The sequence below is a fragment of the Schistocerca nitens genome, chromosome 6 (assembly GCF_023898315.1).
Source record: "Schistocerca nitens isolate TAMUIC-IGC-003100 chromosome 6, iqSchNite1.1, whole genome shotgun sequence".
Taxonomy (NCBI): Eukaryota; Metazoa; Arthropoda; class Insecta; order Orthoptera; family Acrididae; genus Schistocerca; species Schistocerca nitens.
The window spans coordinates 369583925-369602033 of NC_064619.1; the positions used below are offsets into that span (position 1 = coordinate 369583925).

The following is an 18109-nucleotide window of genomic DNA, read 5'->3' on the forward strand; positions in this document are numbered from 1 at the left end:
ATGTGCTCTTTGGTCATGGAGCTGTTCATGAGCTGCTGTATGAACATCCTCATTATAGGAAAATCTCTTTCCCTCCAAATCTTCTTTCAGCTTGCTGAAGAGATGGAAATTGGATGAGTGTATGATCTGGACTTCCTGATCAACATCACTCATATCTGTGCAGTCTTGATCAAATTGTTGGCACCATTTCAAAACAGATGGATGCGACATTGTGCTTGGTTCCTATGTTGCCAGAATTTCAAGGTGAATTTGTGTGCAATTTAGATGTTTTGCCAACAAAAATTGTACTGTCCACATACTTCAACTTTGGAGTATTTTTCCAGTTGTCATGCCATTTCACTCACACACTGTGATGCACGACTCACCTGAACCACAGCAGAACTGTCTATTGAGAAAACCCAGAGCAAGTACACTCCTCTCAAAACATGCCAATCTTGTCTGTGTAACTTACTTTCTGAAGTCTCTACTTAATATTGCTGATTATCATTTTGTTGTGTTTTGATGGAAATTAATATTTATGTCTGAGATTATGATCAGTGTATAAAAAATAATATTGTTTACAATTCTGGCTTGATTACATGAAAGAAAAGCTCTGCTAAAGAAAAGTAAATCATTGGAATCAGATTACTGTCACTTCAAGCAATTATTCAGATGGAGTTTCAGCCATTTCCATTTGTTTAAATTATCTGTCCAGTCCAGAATAACTGCCAAAGGAGGAATTCTGTTTTAAAGTCCGAATATACAGAATAATTTGATGATGAAAATCATTTGGAAAATTTGCTTTCCATTAGCTTCATGCACATATATAATTGGGTATTGTCTTTGCTTTTTTAAAATTGCAATTTATTTCTACTGTTTGTCTTGTTCTTCGTCCAAAATGTATCCTGTTGTAGAATCTGACATAAGTATTATTCAAAATGTCCCTGCCAGCCATATGTGAGACATTAACTACACATTGTAACAAATTTCCTTAAGTATGCAAAATACTTTCTTCTGAATTTAATATCTTTCTTAAATGAGACTTTAAGGTTTGTCTGAAAGGGTAATCATCATCATCATCATCATCATCATCTGGTCCACTATCTCAGTAGATGTCACAGCACTTGTCTGTGGTTTGGCATTGTCATGCTGAAGGAGAGGGTGCTCCATGTGTGGATGAACACTTTAAATTCTAAACTCAATTACAGCATGCTGTTTCTCATGCACCATCATGTTTATGTTAAACATCACATTACGTGCTGCAATTCAGAGCCCTCTAGTGGCAGAAGATTGCAAATATGTAGATGTAAAGAATAAAGATGTAGAATGTTAATAACATTTGTTTTATTTAAAAAACTTCAACAGTTTTCACCTAAAACACTCAGATGGGTTAGTTATTAGCATGTCGTTGTATATGGAAAGAAAACCATGAGGAGATGACAACCCGCCCACTCCCCTAGGGAGCTCACAACTCTGTTGGCCAACACGGAACCTGAGCCCTTGAAGTGCTACTTCACTTTCTGTGCTGCAAGCCCATTCTTCGACTATTTTTTTCTCTCTGCCTTTTGGTTGGATGTCTTCTTGGTTTATGATTTTTGGACGTTCATCTTGTTCTTTTTTCTTGTTATTTTTCCAGCACTTTACACATCTTTTCATCCTAAACTACATGGTCCCCCATTGTTTGGTTTGACCTACTGTTCCTCCTCTTCCAAATTTTATGGAAGTATGGTTCATGCAGGCAAGGGAACACAGTGCGACGTACGTTTTACATGTGTACATTTCTGTCTTAGCACCCTTACCATCTGGTATAGTCAAGTACCTGCACTGTGGTAGCCCTTTGATCATGCAGGGATCACACTATTGTTGCCTGAGCTTGTAACTCCCCACATATTCCAAAGATAATGTGGTCGTCGTCGCAGGGCAATGAAAACTGGTCATGTAACCATTGCTAAGGCTGGAGGCAACCGTGGGGAGAGCCCTCGTTTGGAGTGAGAGGCACCATGGCAGCTGACTCACATATGAACTGGATTAAGCTTGCTTCTGCTGGTGACTGCATGGCTCCAGCAGTCTTTTCTGAAAGGAAAGATTCGTACGATGCAGAGTGATGTGACCCCAAAATGTTTCCTTCCGTGGCCAGGACATAGGGCTAAGACACAAGAGGAGAAATACTCCCCACAATACTTCATTCCTTTTTGGCCACAAAGCCATTATTCTTTGTTAAACACCTTGAGGACAGGTTTAGGGAAGAAGTAACAGTAATCTCAAAAACAAAGAGTGGTTCATATCTGATTAAAATAGCATCCCCCTTCCCAGTGACGAGAGCAGCTTACTTGTGACAAGCCAAATGAAATTCCTATAGCTGTAAACCCCCCCCCCCCCCCCCCCCCATTCACAGTTTCACTGTGATACAGGGTATCATCTTCCACAGTGACCTTCTTTTACAGACTACAGACTAGTGCTGAGTTGTGTCCTAGTTTGGAGTGACGGGGAGGACGTTTTGTCCATTGTGTCCATTAGGGATCAAAGAACAATAGGGGTGTTACAGGGGCCTTCATTTTGGGCTTTGAAGGCATCTCGTTGCCTAAAAAGGTTGAGATGATGGTGTATCGATGTGACATGAAACCGTATATACTATCTCCCATGTGGTTCTTCAGATATGTGTGATGCTTCCCCCATGTGTGTCACCTGCAGAGGGCATCATTCCCCCAGTGGCCAGACTGCACAGTCTTCCAATGGGGGAAGAAACTCCAAGAATACAAGACTTGACTGACTGATGTACCACCCAGCCAAGAAGAAATATGATCTTTGCATCCTGCGCGAATGACTATGACGTATGCTGTGGCTCCGACATCATTGTCATTTTCTCTAGCAACAGTACCCACACTCTTTGTGCCTTCTTTGTTGGGCCATCAGGATTGCTCATCTATGCCTGCTCTCCTGGTCATTGGGCCCCCCCCCCCTCATATTATTCCAGTATTCCGCCCTTCCTCCCCCCCCCCCCCTCCCCATTGACTTTGGGAGCATCAACTCCCCACCCACTGGGGGCGTAGATCCCTGATTCCCAGTCCCAGCTGGAGAAGCAACACCCTCTACTAGTGTCCTTCACCAGGAAAGGGTCACTCAAGACACTCCTTTTTAGAATTCTGCTGATCGATCTGCAACGAGATACCAGCCAGTGGCTGAGGGAACCACAATTTGCTTGTCATAGAGCTTCGCATTCCTTCTCCATCCCTGAAGCTAGGGCAAGTAAAGTTCTCATGGGTATCAAAATCTTCCAAGGAGAAGATGTTGTCTCTTACGCATTTCCCTCGCTTTCCACATTGCCATCCAGGAAACTTGGTTCCCAGCACTGTGAACCTCTACCGTCTGTTGGCTATCAGGGCTATTTAGAGAGTAGGGCCGACTGACAGAGCATTGGGTGGAATTTGCACTTACATTCCAGACTCAGTCCACAGTGAGCATATGCCACTCAATATGACCTCGGAGGCTATGACTGTTTGTGTGCGGATGTCTCTGCATTTTACCATCCATAATGTGTATCTCCCTCCCAATAGTGAAGTATCTCAGACCACATTGTCTGGACTCATTTCTCAGCTCTCCACACCTTTCCTCATTTTAGGTGACTTCAATGCCCACAACCCTTTCTGGGGTGGAACTGTGACCGCTGGCCGTGGTAGAGCTGTTGAATCTTTGCTCACAGAGCTCAATCTTTGTCTTGTGAATACCGGTGCCCCAAACACTTTAATGTGATGTATGGATCTTATTCGCCCGTTGATCTTTCCATTTGCAGCCTTGGTCTCGGTCCATGATGACCTGTGTGCAGTGATCATTTTCTGATTGTCCTGCCCCTCCTTCAACATCACTTGCCTGGACGTCCACCCAGGTGGGCTCTCAACAATGCTAACTAGGAGGCCTTTGTCTGTGCTGTCATCCTTAGCACTCCAACATGGGGAGGTATCAATGTGGCTATCTAGGGCACAACCCCAGCTATTCTCTTGGCAGCAGACTCAGCGATTCCTTATTCCTCGCGATTCCCACTTCACTTCAGTAGATTGTATCTTGGTGAACTTCAGAAATCGCCATGGTCATTAGAGGTCACTGACAAGCTCTGCAACATCATAAGCAGCATCCATCGATGAAGAAACTCACTGCCTTTAAACAGCTCTGTGCCCGGGTCCACTATATCATAAAATGGCAAAAACAAGAATACTGGGAACAGTTTGTTTTCTACCATTGGACGACATACCCCTCCTTTACTGCAGATTTGGGCGAAAATTCACCGCCTGTATGACCCCCTCCCCCTCCCAGCCCTCTTGCCCACAGGTGTACCACATATCTCCCTGAATGTTGTTGTCTAAACTGACTCAGATGCTTTTCTGGAACATTTTGCTGTGCATTATGCTTGAGTCTTTGGGTCTGTCCTCAAAGAGCAGGTAGAGTGAATTCACCAACTTTCATGATATTGTCTCCTAGAACTATGTAAAGCTCCATTCAGTGAGTAATAATTCATCATTGTCCCGCCCTTGCCCAGAGCTGGCTCCAGCCAAATGCTCATACCTATTGATGGATTGTCAGCGTCACATCCTTGCCATTTTCAACCATATTTGAGTGAGGGTGACTTCCCATCTCAGTGGCAAGAAATGTGATCATATTGGTACCAAAAACAGGTAAAACACTCTCTTGAGAAGAATGGCTATCATTCAGTTAGTCTCACTAATGTTCTCTGCAAGTTGCTCGACACCATACAAAAGTTACCGTCCTGGACTCTCACTCATGGCTTCCAGTTTTCAGCCACCTAGCTTTGCATCATGCACTTCTGTTGCTGCTGTACTGTCCATCCACAATTGGTGACCAATTGCTCAACAGGATTGAGTATTATCACTGTCCAGAACTGGTCTCTGATGCCCATTTAACGTGGTTTCCCCATCTTAAGCAAACGTGTTTATCACACCTTAATACTCTTTGCTGCCTCAGTAACACCAGCTGGGGCACTGACTGCTCTACACTTTTTGGCTTTACGAAGCTTTGATCCTGTTCCTTCCTGATTTTGGGAGCCTGGCATATGGCTTGGCATGACCTGCAGGTATGTGGATGCTGGATCCAATATACAGTTGCAGAATCTGATATGTGTCAGGTTCCTGTGAACAGTCTCCACTACAGATTAGGACCAATTGCTGCTACTCAATTGTGTGATACACATTTTCTGCTTTCCTGAGCTTCCGAACTACCATGTCGTTTTTCGTGGTAGGGAAATCCACCTCCCACAACAGTGGCCCAAGACCGGAGTCCCAATTGCATTTCACATACAGTGTCTTTGCAATGAACTCCAACCTCCCCCACAGTGATCTCTTGTCAGGGAGCATCTGCATATGCCCCCATGGTGTGTAGCCTGCTCTTGGATTCGTCACGATCTATCATTTGGACCTAAAGACTCGGTGACCCCACGAGCTTTCTCAGCCTGTTCCTCGTCTTCCTTGATGCGTGTTCGGTTTCAGAAGTAGTATGCACTGACACCTCTGTGGGTGACAGATCCATTGTTTTTGCCTACACACATGGAAGGTACAGTGAACAATGTTCCCTGCCAGACAGATTCAGTGTATTCACTGCAGAATTGGTGCCCATCACAAGAGCCTACAGTCCTTGGTTGTGACTAACCAGGATCTCCTTACTGACCTCATCAAGCTGGATGATTGGTTATCTTTGTCTGGACCCCAGGTCACCTTGGGATTGCAGGAATGAACATACTGACCAGATGGCCAAGTTGACTATGAGGATGCAAACTTTGGAGATGGAGTACTGGAACTAGACCTTTGATCAGCTGTACTCTATCAGTTGTTGGAGCTTGGAACACTGGTTTCTGCGAACAATCCAAGGGGACCACGACCATGCGGCAGTCTTCCCTGCAAGCTTCTCACAAAGAATGTACCCTTTTCTGTTGAATATGCATTGGCCACAGTCAGCTGACCCATGGTCACATCAGGCGACATGAGGATCCACCTCACTGTTGGTGTGCTGCCCATCTTACGGTGGCACACATATTACTCAACTGCCCTAATTTAGCTTCTTTTTTGTAACTTTGAACTTACTGACATGCTGCCTGTGGCACTAGTGGATGACAGCAGAGTGGCTGATCTTGTTCTACAATTCACCAGTGAATGTGATTTCTGATCGTCTTCGTGAGGTTGGGCACATTGCCCTCGTCAGCCACGTGAGGAATTGGAGAGGTCTCCTGTCACGTGCTCGACCTAGTGGCCCATGGTTGACCTTGGTAGGCAGTCCGGTGTGGTACCTGCCCTTACCACCTTTTAAATTCTTCTTATTCTTTTACATTTGTCATTTGGTTTACTATCTTGCTGTTCTTGTTCTCTCTCCTAAGATTTATCAACTTGTCTGCATCTCTAGCTTTCTTGTGGTAATGGAGGAAACCCTGATCAGGTCATCTCCAAGTGCATAACATGTCGTAGTCGACTCAGGTGCTTTCTCGGTGGAGAAACTCTCTCGCCTTACTGTTTTTCACCCCTCTCTCATTTCTACTTGCTTCTATCTCTTCATGTTACTGATTCTCAGTTGCAGTCAGGTTCATCAGGATTTGTCTTCTGTGTCCCTCTTCTCTCAGAACTATTCCCGGCTTGATGCATATAGGATGGAGGGACTGATGACGTTGTAGTTTGGTGTCTTTAATCCACTCAATCCAATCCAACCCAGTCAATGAGTAGGTAACATTTTTATGGCTGATTCAGGTTACCTATAAATTCTGACATGAGGTTAATGACTGATAGTAAAATTGATAGCAGAGAAATTCGACATAAGAAAACTATCATCAATAAAGATTGTGTAAGCAGAAAATGTGTTTGTAATGTGCGTTGTGAAAACAAACAGATGGAGGAGAGAAAAGAACATAGAGGACAACATGTGTATATTTTAGCAATATATGTGACCATGATTGGTCTCCCACTGTTTTAGTATCATGAGGGATGATACCTGATTTATCCATTTCATCCATAACCTGAGTGGAAACTGATGGAGAAATGTTGACTTTATTGTGACACAAAAAGATTTTTCTTTATAAGTCCAAGGCGGAAACTACATTGATCACCCCTACATACAACAAAGATAACATTAATTTTAATCAGAAACCACCACCATAACACTTTAATGGCTTCCAGATGATGACTTTAATGTTGAAATATGTCACAGAATAATAAAAAAAATTTAGCATGTTGTGGTGGTCTTTCATCACAATGGCTTTTACAAAAGCTGTGCAGGAAGACTTAAAGAAGTAAGATAACATTTACCACAAGGAATTTGTTGCTGCTTTGCAAACTCTGACTGCAAAATTTCACAAGGAATTTTTGAAATGATTCCTGTGATGCATTTGCTTTGTGCAGCCAGAGTTGGACAGCAGTGTGGATGTTACTGGCCACTAACTGGTCTTCACACCAAGCTACACTATGTGATCAAAAGTATCCGGACACTTGACTGAAAATGACTTACAAGTTCATGGCGCCCTCCATAAGTAATGCGGGAATTGAGTATGTTGTTGGCCCATCCTTACCCTTGATGACAGCTTCCACTCTTGCAGGCATACATTCAATCAGATGCAGGAAGGTTTCCTGGGGAATGGCAGCTCATTCTTCAAGGAATGCTGCACTGAGGAGAGGTATCGATGTCAGTCTGTGAGGCCTGGCATGAAGTCAGCATTCCAAAACATCCCAAAGGTGTTCAATAGGATTCAGGTCAGGACTCTGTGCGGGCCAGTCCATTGCAGTGATGTTATTGTCGTGTAACCACTCCGCCACAGGCTGTGCATTATGAACAGGTGCTCAATTGTGTTGAAAGATGCAGTCGTCATCCCCGAATTGCTCTTCAACAGTGGGAAGCAAGAAGCTGCTTAAAACATCAATGTAGGTCGTGCTGTGATAGTGCCACGCAAAACAACAATGGGTGCAAGCCCCCTCCGTGAAAAACACGACCACACCATAACACCTACGAATTTAATTTTGGCACCACACATGCTAGCAGATGACGTTCACCGGGCAGTTGCCATACCCACACCCTGCCATCAGATCGCCACATTGTGTACCATGATTTTTCACTCCACAAGATGTTTTTCCACTGTTCAGTCACCGAATGTTTATGCTCTTACACCAAGAGAGGCGTCGTTTGGCATTTACCGGCATGACGTGTGGCTTATGAGCAGCTGCTCGACCCCGAAATCCAAGTTTTCTCACCTCCCACCTAACTGTCACAGTACTTTCAGTGTATCCTGATGCAATTTGGAATTCGTGTGTGATGGTCTGGATAGATGTCTGCCAGATGAAGCTGGCCTGTACGTTTTTGTGCTGTGTGTTTCCCTTCACGTTTCCACTTCACTGTCACATCAGAAACAGTGGGCATAGGGATGTTCAGGAGTGTGGAAATCTCACATACAGACGTGACGTATGACACAGGTGACACCCAATCACCTGACCACGTTCGAAGTCTGTGAGTTCTGTGGAGCACCCCGTTCTGCTCTCTCACAATGTCTAATGACTACTGAGGCCACTGATATGGAGTACCTGGCAGTAGGTGGCAGCACAATGCACCTAATATGAAAAATATGTTTTTGGGGGAGTCCAGATACTTTTGATCACGTAGTGTGTATATATGCCTACCAGTAGCAGGCTCAGTGTGGCCTACCTGTTCTGAGACATCTGTCCAACTACAACAATCTGACAGGTGATTACTTCTGTTATCCTTCCTCAGAAGTCATAAAGAAGTATATGTTAGTATATATGGCACAAACCTAGTGTTTGTGGTAGGGTTCTGCAGTCACTCATACAAGCTGCAGGTTTCAGCCTTCACAGTCCATGTCTCCTGCACTGGACAGTATGGACTGTGGGCTAGCACACTTGGGCTGGTGAGCTGAGTGCAGCCCACTGCTCCACAGATGGTCTAGCAGCTTGGCCCATTGGATCACCAGCTCACTGTGCTGTGCATGCTGCTTACGGTACTTAACTGCTCCAGTCAGTGGCCCATGTTATGGTATGGCTTATGTCTGTATGCAACTTCATAAAACGTGGGGGGGAAACATGATTTGTTAGTGCTATTTATCATTATCAGTGATCCCACCACACAAGTCTGCAGTGTTACTAATTAGCTTGATGTATGCTTAATTTGCATTGTTTGAAATCTAAGGAGTGTAATTTGAAAAATCTTTTCAGGGTAAAGGTATTTTGAAATTGTTATTGTCATGTAAAGTCCACTGATCTGAAAAAATGTGTGGGTACTGCAACTAGCTATAGAATATATAACTTGGCACTACAGTGTAGCTTACAAGCTCAAACATTAATTGAAACAGCTGCAAGCCTGCCCTTGTATTGACAATGAAGGGAGGACAACGTAATGGCCTGGCAGGTGGTTGCAGAATTTAGCACACCAGATGCAACAGGCTGGCCTGAGGAGTGACCACAGTGTGCAACTTGGCAAGAGCTGGGTTGTTGAGATGTCAGCCAGGCTGGACTGGGTGAGTGGGTTATGCTAGGTTACACAGTCCAGTGAGCCAGCTGGGCTGATACGCATACTGCAAGATCCAAGTTACGTGACCCGGGCTGGGTAGGCTGAAACCTGTGCCATGTATGAGACTATCTACAGTCAGTCACTGGAGAGATCTTTTTTGATATACTTCAAAAGTCTTATGAACACTGCTAGAAATTTTTGTTACTCTTATATTAAGGCAAATTGAGGTAATTTGTTTGTATTACGTTGCATTTGCTATCTTTTACCATCCACCAAACTTACTAATTACAGAATTCACATCAGTGGCTGTCTTTGCTGTTCTTTCCATATGAAACCAAAAAAAGCACAATAATATTTAACTGTTTGCTCCCATCCATATAAAGCACTCCCTCACTCAAAACTTCGGGATCCGGACAAAATTGTGCTTTCTGACATAATAATACCTGTAATTATGTTGCCAGCTTTGTTGCCACCTGTGTTTTGCAGTTACTCATATAGTTTGGTGCTTAAATAAATTCCCCAAAGAAATGTAACCATATAAATTGCAGTAGTTTACAAGAAAAGTAAATTCTTCATGCTGCACTTTTTTTCTTTTTTAAAAAATTATTTATATTTAAATATTGTCTCATAGAATCCAAAATCAAGTACTAGTTGCGAGAGTAGGATCATCAACAAGAACTAACTCTTTACACTGAAAGAATGTTCATTGAACACACACAAAAGTACATACAGAACTCCACTGCCTGTGTGAGCAGACAGTACTCAAATGTAAACATATGTAGAACATTCTAGTGAATTACAATATTACATATATAAGTCCAAGAATCTTCCAGATATCACAAGTGTTAAATACCTGATAATTGCAGAAAATGGGACTCAAACTAGTGACCTGCACCTTGCCAGTCAGTGCTATAGCCACTACACCTTAGTGGATGATGCAGAGGATGTGACAGTATATAAAATTTGTGTGTGTGTGTGTGTGTGTGTGTGTGTGTGTGTGTGTGTGTGTGTGTTCCAGGATAGCTCTTGAATGTCAGGAGTAATGTACATCAAACTTAGTCCAAATATGGCTCTTCTTTGAAAGAATTGCTGTGGGAGTAGACACTGTAACCAGTAACCATTACAGAGATGGAGGTGTGGATAGGGGAGGAATACTAGCGTAACTGTGGAGTGCGTGGAGAAATTTTAACCAGACTTCATACACTTGTAGCAAAAAAAAATAGTATCTGGGTAGGATGCCTTTACACCCCTTTTTGTTTAAGTGGCTGTGGAAAAAGTGATGAAAAGTACACTTAAATCTGGAATTCTGGAGTGGTTTTAATTAAGCTTAGTATGAATTTGATTTGCTGTCTGGAAAATATGCTTGAGGAGGGATGATAATGCATGTATAGCACCACAAGAAGTGGGGGTGGGGGTGAGAAGAAGCTGATATTTTGAAGTTATCATAAGTGGTGGAAATTATTGTTGATGGGTGTATGGTTTTGATATTCTTGGGTGAATTGGTGACAGTTCTGATGATACTTAACCCTTAGCGTTTTGATGGAGAGAGTGGTGTGTGTGTGTGTGTGTGTGTGTTGGGGGGGCGGGGGGGTTAAAATAAGTTATAGTGATTGGAAAATGATGAATATTAGTGCCTTATTCATAGTACTGACGATTGCTAGCTGGACGGTAACAGTTGTGATTACAGTTGATTCCAGCAAGTGAGTGGGGGGGAGTTGGAAAGGTTTGAGATTTGAGGTATACATGTGAAATGGGTGGAGTAAATTCAGCCAAAGTTGGGGCACACATCATTTACTATTCTGGAAAAATGGCGAGGGTAACCATGTGTTTAGGGAGGGAAGTTACCTCTCTTATAGTTGGAAACAATACAGAGTTTCTTTTCTGAATGAATGAACAAACTGTAATCTAAATGAGTTAAAGATGCTAACTAGTGAAACACTTCAACTTGAACATCTAAAAACAAATAAAAATGATTTTAATGTATGGAGGTATGTGTATCATTCATCCAAGTTTGTTGAAGCCTGCAATTTATTATTGAAGGTTAACAAACCTGTATGCTACAAAAGTGCAACCCATTGAAGGAACAATACCATGTAATAGACAATTATGTTATTTTAGATTGTACAAACCCTGTGTTAGATTTTTTGATTTTGTAGGCTTGCAAAATGACAAACTGCAGACCCCATTACGTGACTGCCATTTTATCAACTGCTTTCACACTGTTCATATTTGCACTTCAGTGATGATGAATATGGTCAAAATGTACACAACTACTTCTGTTTTGGAAAATACAGCTGTAAATACTGCATGTGTTAACATGTATCATATTAAGCAACTGTTTAGATGAAACTTCCTGGCAGATTAAAACTGTGTGCTGGACAGAGACATGAATTTTCAAATAACTTACGGGTTTGCTGCCGGGTGACGTCATCGAACACCGCCGATATTACGACAGGAGCACACCCTGCCATTCTCAAGGCACAAATGCAAGGAAGGAAAAATGTACAAACAAATTTAATACCTTGGTTCATAGAGGAGAACAAGGAAGACACCACACACAGAACAAGTGTCAACACAACCAAAGGTAACCAACATCAGAAATATCGATGGTTACTATTAATCAACAGGTGAGGTAGCACTAATTCTGTCCCTCTGTTTTTTGATGAGAGACAGAGCCGGATTCCAAGCAGCATTTAATCAAAATCCACCATCTCTGTTAATAAGGTTGCTTGATAGTCTGATTTCAACAGCTTCCTTAATAACACTATCCCAATAGCTTGACGTGCAAGCCAGAATCTCCGTCTTGTTGTATTTCATAGGATGACCGGTGTCAAGGCAATGTTCTGCAATAGCGGTCTTGCTCGGCTGTTGTAAGCGTGTGTGACGCTTATGTTCAGTACACCGATCTTCCACGGTCCTGATTGTCTGACCAATATATGACATGCCACAACTGCAAGGAATACGATAGACCCCAGCCTTATGTAAACCAAGATCATCTTTTACGGATGCCAACAGGGCCTTAATCTTAGAAGGTGGTCGAAAAACACATTTCACATCATATTTCCGCAAAATACGGCCAATCCTGTTGGAAATGCTTCCTGCGTAAGGCAAAAAGGCCATAGACTTAGGTGCCACTTTGTTGTTATCGTCACTCACTCGTTGCACAGAAGGCTGATGGCACAACACACGTTTGATCTTTCCTCTCACTATAACCATTCTGACGAAAGGTGACTTCGAGATGTGCTAGCTCAGCTGCCAAACTTTCAGGGTCTGAGATAACGTGGGCCCTGTGAACCAAGGTGCGAAGTACTCCATCACGCTGAGCTGGATGATGAAAACTATCAGCTCGCAGATACAAGTCAGTGTGGGTGGGCTTCCTATAAATAGAATGTCCCAACGTACCATCAGTCTTCCTTTTGACCAACACATCAAGGAAGGGAAGGCATCCATTCTTTTCCACCTCCATAGTGAACTGAATATTCGGGTGGATTGAATTCAGATGTTCCAGAAACCGGTTTAAATTCTCACTACCATGAGGCCACGCAACAAAAGTATCGTCTACATATCTGAAAAAACACACAGGTTTCAAGGTCGCTGACTCCAATGCACGTTCCTCAAAGTCCTCCATAAACAAATTGGCCACAATAGGTGACAACGGGCTTCCCATTGCAACTCCATCAGTCTGTTCGTAGTACTGACCATTGAATAAAAAGTAAGTGGAAGTCAGCACATGTTGAAACAAATGGATGCCTTCCCTTTCTTGATGTGTTGGTCAAAAGGAAGACTGATGGTATGTTGGGACATTCTGTTTATAGGAAGCCCACCCACACTGACTTGTATCTGCGAGCTGATAGTTGCACCATCCAGCTCAGCGTGAAGGAGTACTTCGCACCTTGGTTCACAGGACCCACGTTATCTCAGACCCTGAAAGTTTGGCAGCTGAGCTAGCACATCTCGAAGTCACCTTTCGTCAGAATGGTTATAGTGAGAGGAAAGATCAAACGTGTGTTGTGCCATCAGCCTTCTGTGCAACGAGTGAGTGACGATAACAACAAAGTGGCACCTAAGTCTATGGCCTTTTTGCCTTACGCAGGAAGCATTTCCAACAGGATTGGCCGTATTTTGCGGAAATATGATGTGAAATGTGTTTTTCGATCACCTTCTAAGATTAAGGCCCTGTTGGCATCCGTAAAAGATGATCTTGGTTTACGTAAGGCTGGGGTCTATCGTATTCCTTGCAGTTGTGGCATGTCATATATTGGTCAGACAATCAGGACCGTGGAAGACCGGTGTACTGAACATAAGCGTCACACACGCTTACAACAGCCGAGCAAGTCCGCTATTGCAGAACATTGCCTTGACACCGGTCATCCTATGAAATACAACAAGACGGAGATTCTGGCTTGCACGTCAAGCTATTGGGATAGTGTTATTAAGGAAGCTGTTGAAATCAGACTATCAAGCAACCTTATTAACAGAGATGGTGGATTTTGATTGAATGCTGCTTGGAATCCAGCTCTGTCTCTCATCAAAAAACAGAGGGACAGAATTAGTGCTACCTCACCTGTTGATTAATAGTAACCATCGATATTTCTGATGTTGGTTATCTTTGGTTGTGTTGACACTTTTTCTGTGTGTGGTGTCTTCCTTGTTCTCCTCTATGAACCAAGGTATTAAATTTGTTTGTACATTTTTCCTTCCTTGCATTTGTGCCTTGAGAATGGCAGGGTGTGCTCCTGTCTAAAAATCGGCGGTGTTCGATGACGTCACCCGGCAGCAAACCCGTAAGTTATTTGAAAATTCGATTCGCCGGGAAAAGTTGAGGTCTCACAGAGACATGAATGTGGTACATTTCCCTTTAATGGGCAAGTGCTGTACACAGTTTGAATCTACCAGGAAGTTTCATATCAGCACTCTCTCTGCTACAGAGTGAAAATATCATTCTGCGAACTGTTAAAATTTTTGCCAAATAATGAACTAATTATGACTTGTGAATCTGCTGATTGTGACAATTTGTGCCTCTGCAGTCTTCAGGTTCATTAACTTCAAACATCGCTTGCACACAAGCGCAGTTTTATGGATAAATGTTCTTGATGAGTGGGAGAACACAAACATGTCATTATTTTAAAATAGTTCAGTTTTAGTCATTTGAGTTGGGTTCTTTTCTTGTAAGTGTGATTGATAGTACATGTAAAAAGAAATTTTACTTTGTTGGTTTCCAGGCTTATGAATCCACTCTCTTTACTGATGTGATATGCGTAAACCAACATAAAGACTGGTGCATTATTGCGGAGATGACTGCCAATCTACTCTCAACTGTTTATTGGTGGATGTTGTGGACATAAGCTTTAATCATTTCTTGGACACAAAAATACCTCGTCAAGTGCCGGAACTGACCTTCTTTGTCTTTTTTTAATGTCTGTATTTATTTAACAAATGGAAGATCACAGATGGAGGAGACTGCAATTGTAATATTCATTGCTCAAGACAGTGATTCATACTTAAGAGTTTTAAAATTATAAAAAGGATCATCACACAGAAATACTCCTATAATTCGAGTCCACGGCAGACAGCAACTGGATACTATGCAGAACATGTCTGTGGAGGTGCTTCAACCCATTTCGATAATCAGATATTGCTGAAGTTTGCCATAATGGATCAAGTTGGATACATGTCTTTCTTGGGTGTGTGACTTTGCTCTCAAACCCATGCATTCTCAGAATTTGTCTCTTGACCACATCAAGTGGAAGAGAAATCCCTAAAATATAATTAAAAGTACTTGTGATTTGACACATCATGCCATGAAACTGAGTTTTTCCAGTCGTAATTATCTATGTAACTTGTGAACTGTCCATCAATGTCAATTTGACACTAATTAAGTTAGTGTCCCAGTGTACATTTGTAGTTTGACGTAATTATTACCAGCTGCCACACATCCTATTTGCATTGGCAGACAGATCATTGCTTGTTTGAGCCTTTGTTGAAGGAAACCAACAGCCATTGTGGCAACACTGTAGTGAGCATGACAGATGCTAACAAGTTATTTTTGTTAGACTACTAACTGTTAAAATATGGACTGTAAGTTGGAGCTAACAGACAAATAGGTCTTGAGACTTAGAAAATGAGTCCTTCACATGAAGGAACCAATAGATACGAAGAAGAAGAATGAAGAAAAGCATACAAAAATTGGTCTGAACCAGCAGGTTAGAGGAGCATTTTCTTCCTTCCAAGAGAGCTATTGCAGAACTTTGAAGATTTTGAATGAGGTTGCAACCTGCCACAGATGTTTTTAAAAAAGTTTATATCATTGTCCTTACCAGTCTGGACCATTATGCCCATCTTCAGGTGGCTGCACTTCTTTCATTACTCTGTCAATACATTCAGCAGTATGTTGTCTGCTCCTGTCCTGCAAGAGAATGAACCCTGATGATGGGCTTGATGGCCCAGAAACTGGTCATACACCTTTTCCAAGTGTTTGAAGAAAGCCAACTGAACTGACAAAAGCAGATATATTAATTTTTTTATTATTTTTGGCAAGTTTTGATCTTAAATATCGCCAGGTCAACAAATATTATCACATAAAATGGGAGGACTGTTTGTTTGTGTCAGAAGTACAGTGAGAACACAAGAATCCACTTTATCAGATGTCATGGTTTGACTACATTATTCAGTTTGTTGACACTATATGAACAACTTAGGAGTGACTATCTGATGTCAACAAACTGATGTACATTTTAAAATGATGATGCAATGATACGGCAAGCTCCTGTTTTGTGCCTGTCACCAGACTCTCCTCTCATGTTATATTGATAATATTTGTTAACCCGATAGGATTTAAAATTGAAAGTAATCAAAAATAATGAAAATTATTCATATAGCAGCTTTTGACAGTTTAAACATATCTTCTCTCAAGCCTTTTAAGACCTTGCAGAAAGTATTTTACAGTATTTGTGACTAGTTATGGTCTCTCTCAATGATTTTCAATTGAATAATAGTCACACAGCTCACAAGATCCAGCATGGGTTAAACTGAAGGTGTAAAATGTTTAATCTACTTTTTAATATTACGTTTATTTTTTTTTTTTTGTCTTTTAGGCTGCTTTGCTTGCCATTATCCTGCTACCACTCAGGCCTTTAGGGCTCATGTTCTCCTCTTTTTTCCATTGTGTAGTGCTGTATATAATTTTGAATTTGTATGATTTAAATATTTGAATGTTAAAGTCTGAACAAAAGAATCTTAGAGTATGCATAGTTTTAACATTAAGATTCCATGTATGGCTATAGACAAATTCAGATTTCATGTATGCCTACAGATTATCGCTGAACTACAGTCTCCGTGTAATGTGGTATAAGAGAAACTTGCTACAGTTGTCTCTTAAAGCAAATTGTCAATGTATATCTTAAATATATAAAATGAATCATAGTTATTAAAATTAGTAAGTTCTAATTTAATTCTGCTCTTTTACAGAGAGGTGGTCCTGAATGAGGTTTGGGCTTAAAAAAAACCGCAGAATCACCAGTATTTCATCAAGGATGTGAAATAGTGAATTAGTTGTATCCTGTACATATTGTATATAACAATATCAAATAATATTTTTCCTCTCTTCATATGATGCATCATCTGTTGAAATAAGATTGTGTGTATTGACTAGGAAACATGTCACTGCTGATGAGACCAATATAAGTATGCAGTGATGATGCAAGTGTTGAATTTGGGAACCTGTTGGTTACAGTATCGTTGCAGGCAGCTGTTTTTCAGTTAACATGTGTCCTTTTGCCTTTACCTACTTGCCCTCGTATACATGTTTGGTCACGGTAAAAACACAGGCCAAAAGGTAACTGGAATACTGGGGAGAAATGTTCTTGCCAGAGAGATTCCCCTGCTCTCCATTCATCTGCATTCGATGTTATCAATATTTTGAGTGGTACAGTGTATACTGTTTTAATTCCACAATAAATAATCAGACTGGCTCTTCCACAAAAGGGTTGCTTCTTCTCCATTGATAGAGCAGAAAAAATTTAGTGATTTTAATGAAACAAGGTATAATAATAGGGACGCCTATCATTCTTTAATGGCAAAATATTTGCAGTCATTTCCTGTTAATGAAAAGAAAGGATTGTTGAACAGGAACTAATGTTTTGAGGATTGTATTTACCCCAGAAGAGTTAAATAGGAAAACACCACAAGAAATTGCACTGGCACAAAATGTCATTAACAACAAAATAAATGTGGCTGTAAATGAGAGGTCTATTATGAAGAAATTGATTTGAAAACTAAATCAAAAACCAAGCATTTAAAAAAGTAGCTATTTGAGTGAGAGAAAAATATGGTTAAGAAGTGTTGCAGAAAGTCGCTTTCAGGATCCAGAGGAACACATTTGTAGGTACGAAGTTACATAGAATGGTGTGTGTATAGGTTTCTAACAAGAGACAGATTGATTCAGGAACCTAATAAATGCACAGGGGATGAAACAAATTAGAAAATGCCAAGATACCTCAGGCTGGGGCTATGTATGTTTCTTCATTGTTGTTTGTCAGGCACACTACCATGTAAAACAGGTTTGCTCTTTGTGTTTGTGGTTATTGTAATTTATGTTTACATTTGGTTCTTCTGAAATTGCTTTATGAATTCT

General features: G+C 41.5%; 1 protein-coding gene across 1 annotated transcript in view; it reads left to right on the forward strand.

The window, feature by feature from the left end:
• Nucleotides 1-17084, forward strand: part of LOC126263204 (alpha-ketoglutarate dehydrogenase component 4) — a 47174-nt gene extending 30090 nt beyond the window's left edge. The window contains exon 4 of the mRNA XM_049960271.1: nt 16945-17084. Coding sequence (XP_049816228.1) covers nt 16945-16962 — 18 coding nt within the window. The 3' untranslated portion in view covers nt 16963-17084. The remainder of the gene's footprint in view (nt 1-16944) is intronic.
• The last annotated feature ends 1025 nt before the right edge of the window (nt 17085-18109 follow it).